This window comes from Protomyctophum parallelum (genome assembly GCF_964188405.1).
Source record: "Protomyctophum parallelum genome assembly, chromosome: 3".
Lineage (NCBI taxonomy): Eukaryota > Metazoa > Chordata > Actinopteri > Myctophiformes > Myctophidae > Protomyctophum > Protomyctophum parallelum.
The window spans coordinates 2,162,551-2,179,606 of NC_139698.1; the positions used below are offsets into that span (position 1 = coordinate 2,162,551).

Here is a 17,056-nt window from a genome sequence, read left to right on the forward strand (position 1 = left end):
AGTTCATCATTAAAGAATTTGAACTAAAGTTCATCGTTCCAAAAAATGAACTATTATAGTTCTTTTTCGTTCTTTTTTTTTTAATTTTTATTATTATTATTGCCACAGCCCATAGCCATATAAGACCGCAGACTTTATTCCAAATGAAGTCCTTTGGGATTAATTAAGTGACAACGTTTACAATATCTTCATTACCATTATACCATTATATGTGAAAGCTGCAATGTTTTTCATGATTTTATTGTGAAGGCAAAAGTTTCTGAATGTTCTCAGAGCCTGCATCTCCGCATGCTGAAAATAGCTGATCTACAAGCCCACAACGTGACCGGACGCGACGCGTTATGAGCTTGTATATCAGCTATTCAGCACGGAACACATTGTACGAGGAAGAATAAATCGGGCATCACTGCGCTTCACTCACTGTGGAGGAGAGATGTCTTTTGTTGGCCGTTCGTGGCGATATTATGGACACGTACCTCCTCGACGCGATAATAACCAACTAAGCTATTGGAAGCAATTTTTCATGGCACATTATGTTTAATCAAACAACAAGTTTCCTCAGTGTTTGTGTTGAGTTGTGACCGTGTCTGCCGTCTATCAGCGTGCATGATCATCATGCAGTAGCTAGAGATGCAGTCCAGTGACGGCTGAGAAAGATTAGTTAATTTGTGTCGCATAGGGACTTATTGGTGGGTTTTCCGATAGATATTAAGGCATGTTTAGGGTGTGTTTTAGTGCCGGGGATTTCGCCTGGAAGGCTCACCCTTGAACGAAAGTTGAACGTGGAAAAGTGACGTTCACACACGCCAGAAATGAACGCGTTCACAATGACGTTCATCAAACAGAAATACAGTGCGTTCAGTTCACGTTCACCCTAAATATGAACGAGTTCGTGAACGATCGTTCTTTGAACGCGTTCGGGTACAACACTGTCTGCCTGTCTGGCATGTTGCTGGTCTGGGGGACAGCAGTGTTGTTTTTGGCAGCACATTTCCATTTTAGTTTTAGTCATTAGTCTCTTGAATAGTTTTCACTTATAGTCTTAGTCACATTTTAGTCACCTGGAATGTTCTAGTGTTTAGTCTATATTTTAGTCGACTAAATGTCATTTAGTCGACTAAATCAACTGTAGATTTAGTCGACTAAAATGTGTTTTGACAGGCCTTGACGTCTTGCTGAAAATAGCAGATGTACAATCTCGCGACGCGTTGTGAGATTGTATATCTGCTATTTTCATCATGCAACCCAGCTTAAAACTGGATCTCTCAAACATTTTTGTCTTCATTCAATTCAATTGTCAGTATATTTAGTCTTAGTTTTAGTCATCATAGATAGTTTTCATTTAGTTTCCATTTAGTTTTCTTCAGTGAAAAAAGTGGGCGGAGGAGTTTTTTTCTCTGTGTATACAAGGAGTGTGACATCACATGTCACATGACAACAAGGAAGGGACCCGGGGCCGTCTGACTGACTGTTGACTCCGTCAAATCCAAAATGAACCAGGGCGCTGTTTTTGAGGGGGTGCTATCCCCTCCTATGTGTCCAGCCTTTGGTCAGTGTGTGAGGGGGTGTTATCCCCTCCTATGTGTCCAGCCTTTGGTCAGTGTGTGAGGGGGTGCTATCCCCTCCTATGTGTCCAGCCTTTGGTCAGTGTGTGAGGGGGTGTTATCCCCTCCTATGTGTCCAGCCTTTGGTCAGTGTGTGAGGGGGTGTTATCCCCTCCTATGTGTCCAGCCTTTGGTCAGTGTGTGAGGGGGTGTTATCCCCTCCTATGTGTCCAGCCTTTGGTCGCTGTGTGAGGGGTGCTATCCCCTCCTATGTGTCCAGCCTTTGGTCAGTGTGTGAGGGGGTGTTATCCCCTCCTATGTGTCCAGCCTTTGGTTGGTGTGTGAGGGGGTGTTATCCCCTCCTATGTGTCCAGCCTTTGGTCGCTGTGTGAGGGGTGCTATCCCCTCCTATGTGTCCAGCCTTTGGTCAGTGTGTGAGGGGGTGTTATCCCCTCCTATGTGTCCAGCCTTTGGTCAGTGTGTGAGGGGGTGTTATCCCCTCCTATGTGTCCAGCCTTTGGTCAGTGTGTGAGGGGGTGTTATCCCCTCCTATGTGTCCAGCCTTTGGTCAGTGTGTGAGGGGGTGTTATCCCCTCCTATGTGTCCAGCCTTTGGTCGCTGTGTGAGGGGTGCTATCCCCTCCTATGTGTCCAGCCTTTGGTCAGTGTGTGAGGGGGTGTTATCCCCTCCTATGTGTCCAGCCTTTGGTTGGTGTGTGAGGGGGTGTTATCCCCTCCTATGTGTCCAGCCTTTGGTCGCTGTGTGAGGGGTGCTATCCCCTCCTATGTGTCCAGCCTTTGGTCAGTGTGTGAGGGGGTGTTATCCCCTCCTATGTGTCCAGCCTTTGGTCAGTGTGTGAGGGGGTGTTATCCCCTCCTATGTGTCCAGCCTTTGGTCAGTGTGTGAGGGGGTGTTATCCCCTCCTATGTGTCCAGCCTTTGGTCAGTGTGTGAGGGGGTGTTATCCCCTCCTATGTGTCCAGCCTTTGGTCAGTGTGTGAGGGGGTGTTATCCCCTCCTATGTGTCCAGCCTTTGGTCAGTGTGTGAGGGGGTGTTATCCCCTCCTATGTGTCCAGCCTTTGGTCAGTGTGTGAGGGGGTGTTATCCCCTCCTATGTGTCCAGCCTTTGGTCAGTGTGTGAGGGGGTGTTATCCCCTCCTATGTGTCCAGCCTTTGGTCAGTGTGTGAGGGGGTGTTATCCCCTCCTATGTGTCCAGCCTTTGGTCAGTGTGTGAGGGGGTGTTATCCCCTCCTATGTGTCCAGCCTTTGGTCAGTGTGTGAGGGGTGCTATCCCCTCCTATGTGTCCAGCCTTTGGTCAGTGTGTGAGGGGTGCTATCCCCTCCTATGTGTCCAGCCTTTGGTCGCTGTGTGAGGGGTGTTATCCCCTCCTATGTGTCCAGCCTTTGGTCAGTGTTGTTTTCGTCGACTAAAACTAAGGCGAAAAATGTTCGTCGACTACCTATTTTCACTGACAAAAACAAATGAAAACTAAGCTACGATGACTAAAACTAAGACTAAATATACTGACAATTTCGTCGACAAATAAAAACTAGACTAAAATGTTAGGAAGGGACCAGTGGACGAGAGATCCAGTATAAGTCATTTTACACTTGGTTGCATGCTGAAAATAGCCGATCTACAAGGTCACAACGCGTTGCGACGCGTTGTGAGCTTGTAGATCGGCTATTTACGGATTTTCAGCAAGTGTAAAAACACTCATTACGATGGCATTAAGACCCGCCAAAATACATTTTAGTCGACTAAATCAACTGTAGATTTAGTCGACTAAAATCTTATGACATTTAGTCGACTAAAACTAGACTAACACCAAGACATTTCCAGGTGACTAAAATGTGACTAAAACTAAATGTAGTTTCAGTCCAAAGACTAAATGCCAAATTTTCTGCCAAAAACAACACTGTGTGAGGGGTGCTATCCCCTCCTATGCCCAGCCTTTGGTCAGTGTGTGAGGGGTGCTATCCCCTCCTATGCCCAGCCTTTGGTCAGTGTGTGAGGGGTGCTATCCCCTCCTATGCCCAGCCTTTGGTCAGTGTGTGAGAGGTGCTATCCCCTCCTATGCCCAGCCTTTGGTCAGTGTGTGAGGGGTGCTATCCCCTCCTATGCCCAGCCTTTGGTCAGTGTGTGAGGGGTGCTATCCCCTCCTATGCCCAGCCTTTGGTCAGTGTGTGAGGGGTGCTATCCCCTCCTATGCCCATCCTTTGGTCGGCGTTTGAACAAACTTTGTCCTACACAAACATTAACCCATTTAGGCCTGACCTCGAAATTTTAAAGAAATCTTCGAGCATGGGGCTAAATATGTATTTTTTTTCGGGCTGTCAATCGATTAAAATATTTAATCTGATTAATCGCATGATTGTCCATAGTTAACTGTGATTAATCGCAAATTAATCGCATATTTTTTATCTGTTCTAAATATACCTTAAATGAGTGGTTTTCAAGATTTTTCTTATCAAGGCCCATTATTTATTCTGCATTTGAGCCACGGAACCACCATTTGATGACATTTAGCCTTCCAGACCCAAACTAAAGAACTGTATTGATGTTGGCCAATGGTACCATTACGAGAGATAACAGGCCATGTTGATCAAAATAACATTTTTTCTACGTTTTCTAATTGTGTAGAATTAAATTAACTTAAGTAATGCAGCTGTTTAACAATTATTCAACTCTTCAGTGTAAAATTGCCATGCGTCTCTCAACCATTCTGTCAAACTTCACAGTGCGTTAATCGCGCATCAAAGAAATAGTGCCGTTAAAAGGATTGTGAGTTAACTAGTTAATAGTGCCTTAACTTTGACAGCCCTAATTTTTTTTACAAAACTGGGGTTTATTAGGACTATAGTAAATAATACAAAAATAAATCACCATGAAATTTGGTAAGAAAATACATATTTAGCCCCATGCTCGAATGCCCCCGCCCCTCCCTGTCAAAAAGAGCTAAAATCCCTAAAACGAAAGAAAGCAGCACATGAAAAAAAAAATACACTCATCTTTTACTTTCTCTAATAACAACCTAAAACATGAACCTTGGTTGAAAAAAACTAAAGTTGTCCTTTAAGACATGTGAATCCCTTGACTCCTTCAAAACCGCTCTCAAAGGGCACGTACGGACGGCTGCAATTCAAAACTGTCCTCGTAAAATCTGAATCCCCCCCCCCACCACCCACCCCTCTTTGCCCTCTCTGTATATGTTTATTTTCCCTTTTTTACCTCCTTTATGATGAATTCCTGTTCTGTTCTTTAGCTATATAAATTATAGAAGTGTCTATCTGGTCATCTCTAAATGTACAAGGTGTCTGGACCCTGTTGTAAACAAGTGTAATGCTTTATGGTGTCGTCCACTCACAGTTAACAGTCTGTGTATTGAGTTTGTGCTTGAAATGTACTGTAATTCTGCAAACTGTTAATACTTCAATCAATCTATCTCTCTCTCCCTCTCCCCAGGCAGTGAGTAATGTCTCTCTCTCCCTCTCCCCAGGCAGTGAGTAATGTCTCTCTCTCCCTCTCCCCAGGCAGTGAGTAATGTCTCTCTCTCTCTCTCTCTCTCCCCAGGCAGTGAGTAATGTCTCTCTCTCTCTCTCTCTCTCTCCCCAGGCAGTGAGTAATGTCTCTCTCTCCCTCTCCCCAGGCAGTGAGTAATGTCTCTCTCTCTCTCTCTCTCCCCAGGCAGTGAGTAATGTCTCTCTCTCTCCCTCTCCCCAGGCTGTGAGTAATGTCTCTCTCTCTCTCTCTCTCTCTCTCCCCAGGCAGTGAGTAATGTCTCTCTCTCTCCCTCTCCCCAGGCAGTGAGTAATGTCTCTCTCTCTCTCTCTCTCCCCAGGCAGTGAGTAATGTCTCTCTCTCTCTCTCTCTCCCCAGGCAGTGAGTAATGTCTCTCTCTCTCTCTCTCTCTCCCCAGGCAGTGAGTAATGTCTCTCTCTCTCTCTCTCTCTCCCCAGGCAGTGAGTAATGTCTCTCTCTCTCTCTCTCTCTCCCCAGGCAGTGAGTAATCTCTCTCTCTCTCTCTCTCTCCCCAGGCAGTGAGTAATGTCTCTCTCTCTCTCTCTCTCTCTCCCCAGGCAGTGAGTAATGTCTCTCTCTCTCTCTCTCTCTCCCCAGGCAGTGAGTAATGTCTCTCTCCCCCTCTCCCCAGGCAGTGAGTAATCTCTCTCTCTCTCTCTCCCCAGGCAGTGAGTAATGTCTCTCTCTCTCTCTCTCTCCCCAGGCAGTGAGTAATGTCTCTCTCTCCCTCTCTCCCCAGGCAGTGAGTAATGTCTCTCTCTCCCTCTCCCCAGGCAGTGAGTAATGCCTCTCTCTCTCCCTCCCCCCAGGCAGTGAGTAATCTCTCTCTCTCTCTCTCCCCAGGCAGTGAGTAATGTCTCTCTCTCTCCCTCTCCCCAGGCAGTGAGTAATGTCTCTCTCTCTCTCTCTCTCCCCAGGCAGTGAGTAATGTCTCTCTCCCTCTCTCCCCAGGCAGTGAGTAATGGCTCCAGAGCTCTGCGTCAGAAGGAGGCCCCTCCTCAGCCTCAGGCGCGGTTCTTCCCTGCGTGCGAGGACGCCATGTTGCTGCCGGGGACGTTCAACAACAAGGTGGCCTTCATCACGGGGGGAGGGACGGGCCTGGGCCGCGCCATGACCAGCACCCTGTCTGCCCTGGGGGCCCAGTGCGTCATCGCCAGCAGGTATTAGACTGAGCAGCACCCTGTCTGCCCTGGGGGCCCAGTGCGTCATCGCCAGCAGGTATTAGACTGAGCAGCACCCTGTCTGCCCTGGGGGCCCAGTGCGTCATCGCCAGCAGGTATTAGACTGAGCAGCACCCTGTCTGCCCTGGGGGCCCAGTGTGTCATCGCCAGCAGGTATTAGACTGACCACCACCCTGTCTGCCCTGGGGGCCCAGTGCGTCATCGCCAGCAGGTATTAGACTGAGCAGCACCCTGTCTGCCCTGGGGGCCCAGTGCGTCATCGCCGGCAGGTATTAGACTGACCAGCACCCTGTCTGCCCTGGGGGCCCCTGTCTGCCCTGGGGGCCCCTGTCTGATGTGCCTGATGGAGGGGAAAGGAACTGGTTGGAATAACGTGTTCCTTCCACGCGCTACGTCCAACCAGGGAAACTCCCCCCTGTCAGGTGTAAAGAAGCAGCTCATGCATAGAAGGAGGCATGAGGTCTCCCCCCCCCCCCCCCCCCCCAGGTTGGCAGAGGAAGTGTAGCGCCAAGGATTACATTAGATAATTGGCACTGGGTGAAAAAGAAAACTGGGTTACAAAATCGTGGGATAATTTTTTTTGAAAAAAAAACAAATACCTTTGTATTTTGCCAGGAGATGAAAAACAAACATAAAACAAAAACAGGACAAATTTGTAAAAAAACTGACCAATAAAAATTGATTTATTTTCTTTTTTCCCCTTATTTATTTTTTCTTTTTTTTTCCATTTGTGCCATTTATCTATTCTACACTATAGAAGTCAGTATACTTAAAAAAATCTAATTTAGGACAACCATCTTTTTAACCCCATTCTGAACGGGAACCCATTTTGGTGATAGCATCATGTCGTGCTTTAGCTATTGAAAAAATAGCAGATCTACAAGCTCGTAGCACGCCACCGAGTGGCGCGCTACAAGCTTGTAGTTCTGCTATTTTTGAAAAATCGAAGAACGACTGACATTTTTTTTAGAATCTGATCTCGGGTCAGAATGGGTTAAAGTATTCAAGTGGAACTGAGCACCCTGAGGCTGGAAGACTGTACTAATAACCATGTCCTCCTGTGACCTCTGACCTCTAGGAAACTAGATGTTCTGCAGAAGACGGCAGAGGAGATCAGCGGCCAGACCGGGAACAAGGTACAGTAGTACAGAAAACTAGTCTATGGTTTGAAAATAATGTGTAAATGTGTTACAGGTACACTACCAAATGGACCCTTTACTGAGGTTAAGGTTACGGTTAAGTTTAGGTGTAGTTTACTGAGGTTAAGGTTAGGTTTAGGTATAGTTTACTGAGGTTAAGGTTAGGGTTAGGTTTAGGTATAGTTTTACTGAGGTTAACCCTCTAATTGCCAAGACTACGTCAAGCCCATAGACTGCCATGTTAATTGACGTAGTAAATCAACAAATCCCTCCAAGCCAATGACGTTATCTGCGTAGTAGACGTACTGCCCTGTCAGTACGTCTTTTTATAACAAAATATTGCAATTGTTTGACTTTTTTAATTATTTTTATGTAATCTACCAAAAACCGGCCGAAACCCGCGCGATCGTGCACTATCGTGCACGCGCGCCGTCTCTATGTGATCCGCGGCAAAAAATGTGATATTTTGGGATGTTCCTGGCCGTTTTTAAGCTTAATCTGACTAAGTTATGACAAAGCTAATGTTAGTTTAGCAATCCGGACGGCCAAGCTATAAGCTAGGGGTCAAATTAGCTTCCTTTGTTTACCTCGTTTGACAGGAAGTGAAGCCAGATCAGAAATCAGAATAATGGAACGTTACTGCCATCAAGTGGAACTTCTGGGTATTACTTTGAAATCGAAAGTAAAACTTGATGTATTGTATTTAGATCGCTGATCCCTCTTATTGCATTAAAATGACGAATTAAGAAATGGGGCATTGGCCAGCATTGGCCAGATTTGGCGACTTTTTGAATGGCAATCGAAAAATGTGAGATATGACCACAATGTCACGAAATGTCTCATTTTATAGCTCCAAGTCACTACTTTACAATGAAAAAATAATTATGATTATAGCTTGTTCCATCGTTTACTTATAAGCTTTTTAGTAGACCTTGGTTTCAGTGATAAGTCAAACCAAGGTGTACTAAAGTGCTTATAAGTAAACGAAGGAACATGCTAGGAACATATTATTTTTTTCGGTATAAACTAGAGATGTGCAGCTTTAAAATGAGATATTTCGTGACATTGTGTTCATATCGCACATTATTCTATTGTCATTCAAAAAGTCAGCCAAAGCTGGCCTAAGGCACAATAAGATGTTATTAAGGTTGGCAACTTGGCCATTAGAGGGTTAAGGTTAGAGTTAGGTTTAGGTATAGTTTTACTGAGGTTTAGGTATAGTTTACTGAGGTTAGGGTTAGGTATAGTTTTACTGAGGTTAAGGTTAGGGTTAGGTTTAGGTATAGTTTTACTGAGGTTTAGGTATAGTTTTACTGAGGTTAGGGTTGGGTTTAGGTATAGTTTTACTGAGGTTAAGGTTAGGTTTAGGTATAGTTTTACTGAGGTTTAGGTATAGTTTACTGAGGTTAGGGTTAGGTATAGTTTTACTGAGGTTAAGGTTAGGGTTAGGTATAGTTTTACTGAGGTTAGGGTTGGGTTTAGGTATAGTTTTACTGAGGTTAAGGTTAGGTTTAGGTATAGTTTTACTGAGGTTAAGGTTAGGTTTAGGTATAGTTTTACTGAGGTTAAGGTTAGGTTTAGGTATAGTTTTACTGAGGTTAAGGTTAGGGTTGGGTTTAGGTATAGTTTTACTGAGGTTAAGGTTAGGTTTAGACATAGTTTTACTGAGGTTAAGGTTAGGTTTAGGTATAGTTTTACTGAGGTTAAGGTTAGGTTTAGGTATAGTTTTACTGAGGTTAGGTTTAGGTATAGTTTACTGAGGTTAAGGTTAGGGTTAGGTATAGTTTTACTGAGGTTAAGGTTAGGGTTAGGTTTACTGAGGTTAAGGTTAGGTTTAGGTATAGTTTTACTGAGGTTAGGTATAGTTTTACTGAGGTTAGGGTTAGGTTTAGGTATAGTTTTACTGAGGTTAGGTTTAGGTATAGTTTACTGAGGTTCGGTTTTGGTATAGTTTACTGAGGTTAGGTTTAGGTATAGTTTTACTGAGGTTAAGGTTAGGGTTAGGTTTAGGTATAGTTTTACTGAGGCTAAGGTTAGGTTTAGGTATAGTTTTACTGAGGTTAAGGTTAGGGTTAGGTTTAGGTATAGTTTTACTGAGGTTAAGGTTAGGTATAGTTTACTGAGGTTAAGGTTAAGGTTAGGTTTAGGTATAGTTTTACTGAGGTTAAGGTTAGGCTGTCAATCACAGCGACTGGCCAATCACAGCGCACCCTCTACGTCACTCTGTACTCAACCCGGAGACTGAACCATGCTCGCCTGGTTCAGTTTATATTAACTTTGGGGCCCGTGGAAGTAGCCGTGGAAGAAGCCTGAGTGTGTCCGTGTCCACAGGTCCATGTGTCTGTACTGTGTGTCTGTACTGTGTGTCTGTACTGTGTGTCTGTACTGTGTGTCTGTGATGTGTCTGTGATGTGTGTCTGTGATGTGTCTGTACTGTGTCTGTGATTTGTGTCTGTGATGTGTCTGTACTGTGTCCACAGGTCCATGCCATCCAGTGTGACGTCCGAGACCCCAAGGCTGTGGCAGCCTGTGTTGATCAGCTGGTGGAGGTGGCTGGGCTCCCTGATGTATGTACTGTTACCGTACTGTACCATACTGTAAAACACACATCTGTTACCGTACTGTACCATACTGTAAAACACACATCTGTTACCGTACCGTACCATACTGTAAAACACACATCTGTTACCGTACTGTACCATACTGTAAAACACACATCTGTTACCGTACTGTACCATACTGTAAAACACACATCTGTTACCGTACTGTACCATACTGTAAAACACACATCTGTTACCGTACCGTACCATACTGTAAAACACACATCTGTTACCGTACTGTACCGTACTGTAAAACACACATCTGTTACTGTACTGTACCGTACTGTAAAACACACATCTGTTACCGTACCGTACCATACTGTAAAACACACATCTGTTACCGTACTGTAAAACACATCTGTTACCGTACTGTAAAACACACATATGTTACTGTACTGTACCGTACTGTAAAACACACATCTGTTACCGTACTGTAAAACACACATCTGTTACCGTACCGTACCATACTGTAAAACACTATGTTACCGTACTGTACCGTACTGTAAAACACACATCTGTTACCGTACTGTACCATACTGTAAAACACACTTCTGTTACCGTACTGTACCGTACTGTAAAACACACATCTGTTACCGTACTGTACCATACTGTAAAACACACATCTGTTACTGTACTGTAAAACACACATCTGTTACCGTACCGTACCGTACTGTAAAACACACATATGTTACCGTACTGTACCATACTGTAAAACACACATCTGTACCGTACCGTACCGTACTGTAAAACACACATATGTTACCGTACTGTACCATACTGTAAAACACACATCTGTACCGTACCGTACCGTACTGTAAAACACACATATGTTACCGTACTGTACTGTACTGTAAAACACATCTGTACCGTACCGTACTGTAAAACACACATATGTTACCGTACTGTAAAACACACATCTGTACCGTACCGTACTGTAAAACACACATATGTTACCGTACTGTAAAACACTATCTGTGCAGGTGATCATCAACAACGCGGCGGGAAACTTTGTGTCTCCGTCAGAGAAGCTGTCGGCCAACGCCTGGAGGACCATCACGGACATCGTCCTGAACGGAACCGCTTACGTCACGCTGGAGCTGGGAAAGAGGCTGATAGAGGCAGAGAGAGGTACGTCACCCTGGAGCTGGGAAAGAGGCTGATAGAGGCAGAGAGAGGCTGGGAAAGAGGCTGATAGAGGCAGAGAGAGGCTGGGAAAGAGGCTGATAGAGGCAGAGAGAGGTACGTCACCCTGGAGCTGGGAAAGAGGCTGATAGAGGCAGAGAGAGGTACGTCACCCTGGAGCTGGGGAAGAGGCTGATAGAGGCAGAGAGAGGTACGTCACCCTGGAGGCAGAGAGAGGTACGTCACCCTGGAGGCAGAGAGAGGTACGTCACCCTGGAGGCAGAGAGAGGTACGTCACCCTGGAGGCAGAGAGAGGTACGTCACCCTGGAGGCAGAGAGAGGTACGTCACCCTGGAGGCAGAGAGAGGTACGTCACCCTGGAGGCAGAGAGAGGTACGTCACCCTGGAGGCAGAGAAAGGTACGTCACCCTGGAGCTGGGAAAGAGGCTGATAGAGGCAGAGAGAGGTACGTCACCCTGGAGCTGGGCAAGAGGCTGATACAGGCAGAGAGAGGTACGTCACCCTGGAGGCAGAGAGAGGTACGTCACCCTGGAGCTGGGAAAGAGGCTGATACAGGCAGAGAGAGGTACGTCACCCTGGAGGCAGAGAGAGGTACGTCACCCTGGAGCTGGGGAAGAGGCTGATAGAGGCAGAGAGAGGTACGTCACCCTGGAGGCAGAGAGAGGTACGTCACCCTGGAGCTGGGGAAGAGGCTGATAGAGGCAGAGAGAGGTACGTCACCCTGGAGGCAGAGAGAGGTACGTCACCCTGGAGGCAGAGAGAGGTACGTCACCCTGGAGGCAGAGAGAGGTACGTCACCCTGGAGGCAGAGAGAGGTACGTCACCCTGGAGCTGGGCAAGAGGCTGATACAGGCAGAGAGAGGTACGTCACCCTGGAGGCAGAGAGAGGTACGTCACCCTGGAGCTGGGAAAGAGGCTGATAGAGGCAGAGAGAGGTACGTCACCCTGGAGGCAGAGAGAGGTACGTCACCCTGGAGCTGGGGAAGAGGCTGATAGAGGCAGAGAGAGGTACGTCACCCTGGAGGCAGAGAGAGGTACGTCACCCTGGAGGCAGAGAGAGGTACGTCACCCTGGAGGCAGAGAGAGGTACGTCACCCTGGAGGCAGAGAGAGGTACGTCACCCTGGAGCTGGGCAAGAGGCTGATAGAGGCAGAGAGAGGTACGTCACCCTGGAGGCAGAGAAAGGTACGTCACCCTGGAGGCAGAGAAAGGTACGTCACCCTGGAGGCAGATAAATGAACGTCACCCTGGAGGCAGAGAAATGAACGTCACCCTGGAGGCAGAGAGAGGTACGTCACCCTGGAGGCAGAGAAAGGAACGTCACCCTGGAGGCAGAGAAAGGTACGTCACCCTGGAGGCAGAGAAAGGTACGTCACCCTGGAGGCAGAGAAAGGTACGTCACCCTGGAGGCAGAGAAAGGAACGTCACCCTGGAGGCAAGCACAGATTTGAGTTATCCCATTCTGACCTGAGATCAGATTCATACGAGGTTTCCACTGGACACACACTACTGGTCTGATTAACCCATTCTGACCTGAGATCAGATTCATACGAGGTTTCCACTGGACACACACTGGTCTGATGATAAAAACGTTCGCTCTGAAAGAATATAATATATTCAAAGATTTGCACCACATTTTCCAAAAAGAAATATAAGATCTACAAGCTATATGAGCTTTGTTGTAGATCTGCTATCTTTCAATAGCTAAGAAGAGTATAACATTTATTTTGAATGCAATATACAACAGTAACACTAGGGGGTAGTAGAAGTTCACACATAATATAAGCCGCGGTGAAGAAATGGCCAAGTCTGGCCAACACCTCTTTTGTCTCCGAGATGCGAGAAGTACCATTCATTCAGGTGTGTGTGTGTGTGTGTGTGTGTGTGTGTGTGTGTGTGTGTGTGTGTGTGTGTGTGTGTGCGCGCCTGTGTGTGTGTGCGCCTGTGTGTGTGTGTGTGTGTGTGTGTGTGTGTGTGTGTGTGTGTGTGTGTGTGTGTGTGCGCGCCTGTGTGTGTGTAGGGGCAGCATTCCTGGCCATCACCACCATCTACGCTGAGTCAGGCTCTGGCTTCGTGGTTCCCAGCGCTGCAGCCAAGGCTGGAGTGGAGACACTGTGCACGTACGTACACACACACACACACACACACATACACGCACGCACAGGCCGTGGAGTGGAGACACTGTGCACGTACGTACACACACACACATACACGCACGCACAGGCCGTGGAGTGGAGACACTGTGCACGTACGCACACACACACACACACACATCCTGACTAGGCATGTGGAAAATAATCGATACGTATCGATACATCGATTATGACGTGCGCGATGCGAGTGAATCGGTTCATTCACTGTGTATCGGTAAAATTGACGGGTGAAATCTCGATGCATCGTTCGCGGAGTGCTTGCATCGGTAAAATCCGTGGTTGCACCGTTTTTTCATGGTAAATTTCACCCTATCCTGTGTTTCCGAGGCGCATTCAACGTACCATCAAAAAAGGAAGAGAAAAAAAAGGTCTCTCGCAGCGCACACACAGGGCGTGTTCGGAAATAGCGCACTGAGCCCACTGTGCAATGCAAACTAATAGGAGAGTGTGCTCCGGTGTGGTATTTTTCCGAACGCGCCCACAGTCAGTGAACAGAAGCTACCGTACGACGGTGCAGTCAGAGTAGACACGTTGAGACAAGGCTATAGCACCCGCGACTAACAGAAGTGAGCCCCACGCATTAAACAAGAAGCACCACCTTTAGCTTTATAAAATAGCTGTCCGAGTAGCTTTGTCCGTCGATCAGTTGACTTTTCACTGTAGCGCTGCGTGCTGGACTGCTGGTAATGATCCACACTCCACAGCTGATTATCCGACGCAAATCTGAAATCTGCGTCGCGATCATCATCAATTTGTAATTAAAGAAAGCTTCTGCAGTCTGCACACACGTGTAGAACAACAACAACGCCGCCACAGCAGGGTGTACTGCTTGCTGCACAACTTTCCACTGTCCAGCTTTCCCCTGCTATTCTCTGGGATAGAAGCCTTATTTATATTCTGCAGCAAGACGGTGTCGCACGCCTAAAATTGCAGATCCACAAGCTCACAGCGGGGCGTGGATGGAGAAGCGTTGTGAGCTTCTCCATCCATAGTACATCTGCTATGTATTTATAACGTTAATAATACATGCAGGCCAGGGTCTTCAATGTTTTTCAGGTCAAGCCAAGGACCACTATAGCTTAGAGTGAGAGATCAAGTAGGGACCCCCACTATACATAGGCAATTATATTATAAAACTGTTGCAGATTAAACTAGACATAGACTTGTTTGACAGCACTACAAGTGTGACCTGTAATTTTTGTTTTGTTTATTTGTTTATTTTCTATTTATATGTTGGTAACATTAATTGATGAACAATAGGCTATTACATTTTAATCTCTTGAACCCTCTATACTCAAAACCTCAAATTGACCTTTGAGATATAATAATTATACTATAGCCTATGATTATTAGTAATCTAACAATTCCACAATAACGAGCAGATCCTTTGTTTACTTACATAATTCTATAAGTTGGGTTGTTTGAGATGCAGAGCTATAATACTAACCTACAGTAAAACAATAAATTGCTTTGAATTTAAATGTAATGCATTTTTAGTTTTTACATGTTTTGGGAAATTAATAGAGCTTTAATATAAATCCGAATTGAATCGCCATCAAATCGCATCGTATCGGTAGAGGGGTGAATCGTATCGCATCGTATCGCCAGGAGATTCCATGTATCGCTAAAGTATCGTATCGCTGGCAGTGCATCGAGATGCGTATCGAATCGTGAGATGAGACGAGATTCACATGCCTAATCCTGACAGTTTTCCATTCTGACCTGAGATCAGATTCTAAAAAATGTCTTCTACATCCTGACAGTTTACCATTCTGACCTGAGATCAGATTCTAAAAAATGTCTTCTACATCCTGACAGTTTTCCATTCTGACCTGAGATCAGATTCTAAAAAATGTCTTCTACATCCTGACAGTTTACCATTCTGACCTGAGATCAGATTCTAAAAAATGTCTTCTACATCCTGACAGTTTTCCATTCTGACCTGAGATCAGGTTCTTAAAAATGTTCTTCTACATCCTGACAGTTTTCTGAAAAAGCTATGTTTCTATGTCAGTCGTTCTTCGATTTTTCAAAAATAGCAGACCTACAAGCTCGTAGCGCGCCACTCGGTATGTTCAAATGGGGGTCCCTGGCATATATTATGTTGAAATGGGGGTCCCTGGCATGTCTGATTTAATCAGACATGCCAGGGACCCCCAAATGGACACTAATAGTGTCCATTTGGGGGTCCTTGGGGAATCAGTGCTCTGGTGCAGTTGGACATTCAGCACAAATCACTGTCTGGGTGAGAATGAATATTTAACCAGCGGTCATTAGCATAACGGCAGGAACATTTAATTAACATCAGATTCAGATTTTAACAGGGGCCAGTTTGGAATTGCAGCCGTCCGTCCGTATAGGCGCCCTCTGAGCGCGGTTTTGAAGGAGTCAAGAGATTCACAATGTTGGTAGGGCGTTCCACATTTTGGTGGCATAGGAGCGAAAATAATTCAGTCCCTTGTTTGTGCCGGATCTGGGTTGTACATATCTCTCACTCACTCACTCACTCACACACACACACACACACACACACACACACACACACACACACACACACACACACACACACACACACACACACACACATATCCCGTCAGTTGCTGGATGGATTAGTGTTCATCTGAGGACAGAGAGAGAGACACGGCTGGGCTATTTATAAGAGTCATTCTTCATGAGAGAGAGAGAGACAATATGGAGGGATGTAGAGAATGTCTCTCTCTCTCTCACACACACACACACACACACACACACACACACACACACACAATGCTCCGTCCATTTACAATGACTGCATTTGTTTAATCGTCTAAACCTTGGCACAGCGGTGAAACAAGCACTTAATGTTTAACTTCCGGTGAAAGTATCCAGAGAGCATAGTGATGCGTTCGGTAGGATTTTGGCTTATTTTGTCACAACTCTTCTGTTCTATGGCTCTTGGATGGACGGCGGTATTATTATTATTATTATTATTGCCCACCGTTAGAAAATGTTATTGATATTGTGATCTGATAGACGCCTCCCCTCACCTCACCTCAAAACAGTTCTCGATGTTTACAATTTACATCTTACTTTGACGAGAAGACATGTGGACATTAACCCATTCTGAACGGGAACCCATTTTGGTGTCAGCATCATGTTATGCTTTAGCTATTGAAAAATAGCAGACCTACAAGCTCATATCGCGCCACCGAGTGGCGCGCTACGAGCTTGTAGATCTAAATCGAAGAACGACTGACATTTTTTGAATCTGATCTCAGGTCAGAATGGGTTAATCAGACCAGCGTGTGTCCCAGTGGAAACCTCGTATGAATCTGATCTCGGGTCAGAATGGGTTAATCAGACCAGTGTGTGTCCCAGTGGAAAACCTCGTATGAATCTGATCTCAGGTCAGAATGGGTTAAGGCTGTACCCTAGCTCTTTTTTTAGGACTCAGACTTCGACAGGAACTTTCGAGCGGGCATCCAATCAGATCTCTCTCTCTCCAGGTCCCTGGCGGCGGAGTGGGGCCGATACGGCCTCAGGTTCAACATCATCCAGCCCGGGCCAATCAGGACTAAGGTATGACAGCACGGGAGCCAATCACAATGAGGCTGACTCAACTCTAATAATCGGTTAAACTTAAAATTTAAAGTTACTGTAATTTCGTAATTTTACACTTGAATTGAACCCCAGCATACCTATTCTGGTGAGGAACATTGGCCTGAAATAGGCGAATGTTCCTTTTCTGGCAAAGCCAGCTGGTGTAGATGGAAAAAAATAACGCACCAAGTGC

At 45.8% G+C, this 17,056-nt stretch overlaps 1 protein-coding gene across 2 annotated transcripts in view; it reads left to right on the forward strand.

The window, feature by feature from the left end:
• The window catches only part of decr1 (2,4-dienoyl CoA reductase 1, mitochondrial), a 43,250-nt gene that overhangs the window by 4,822 nt on the left and 21,372 nt on the right, over positions 1–17,056 (forward strand). For both annotated transcript variants that reach the window (XR_014569051.1, XM_083761409.1), the window contains exons 2-7: positions 6,020–6,228; positions 7,328–7,385; positions 9,869–9,955; positions 10,969–11,116; positions 13,152–13,251; positions 16,770–16,842. Coding sequence is in view for 1 of the 2 variants with exons in the window: in XM_083761409.1 (XP_083617535.1) it covers positions 6,020–6,228; positions 7,328–7,385; positions 9,869–9,955; positions 10,969–11,116; positions 13,152–13,251; positions 16,770–16,842 (675 nt within the window). In the remaining variant the exon portion in view is untranslated. The remainder of the gene's footprint in view (positions 1–6,019; positions 6,229–7,327; positions 7,386–9,868; positions 9,956–10,968; positions 11,117–13,151; positions 13,252–16,769; positions 16,843–17,056) is intronic.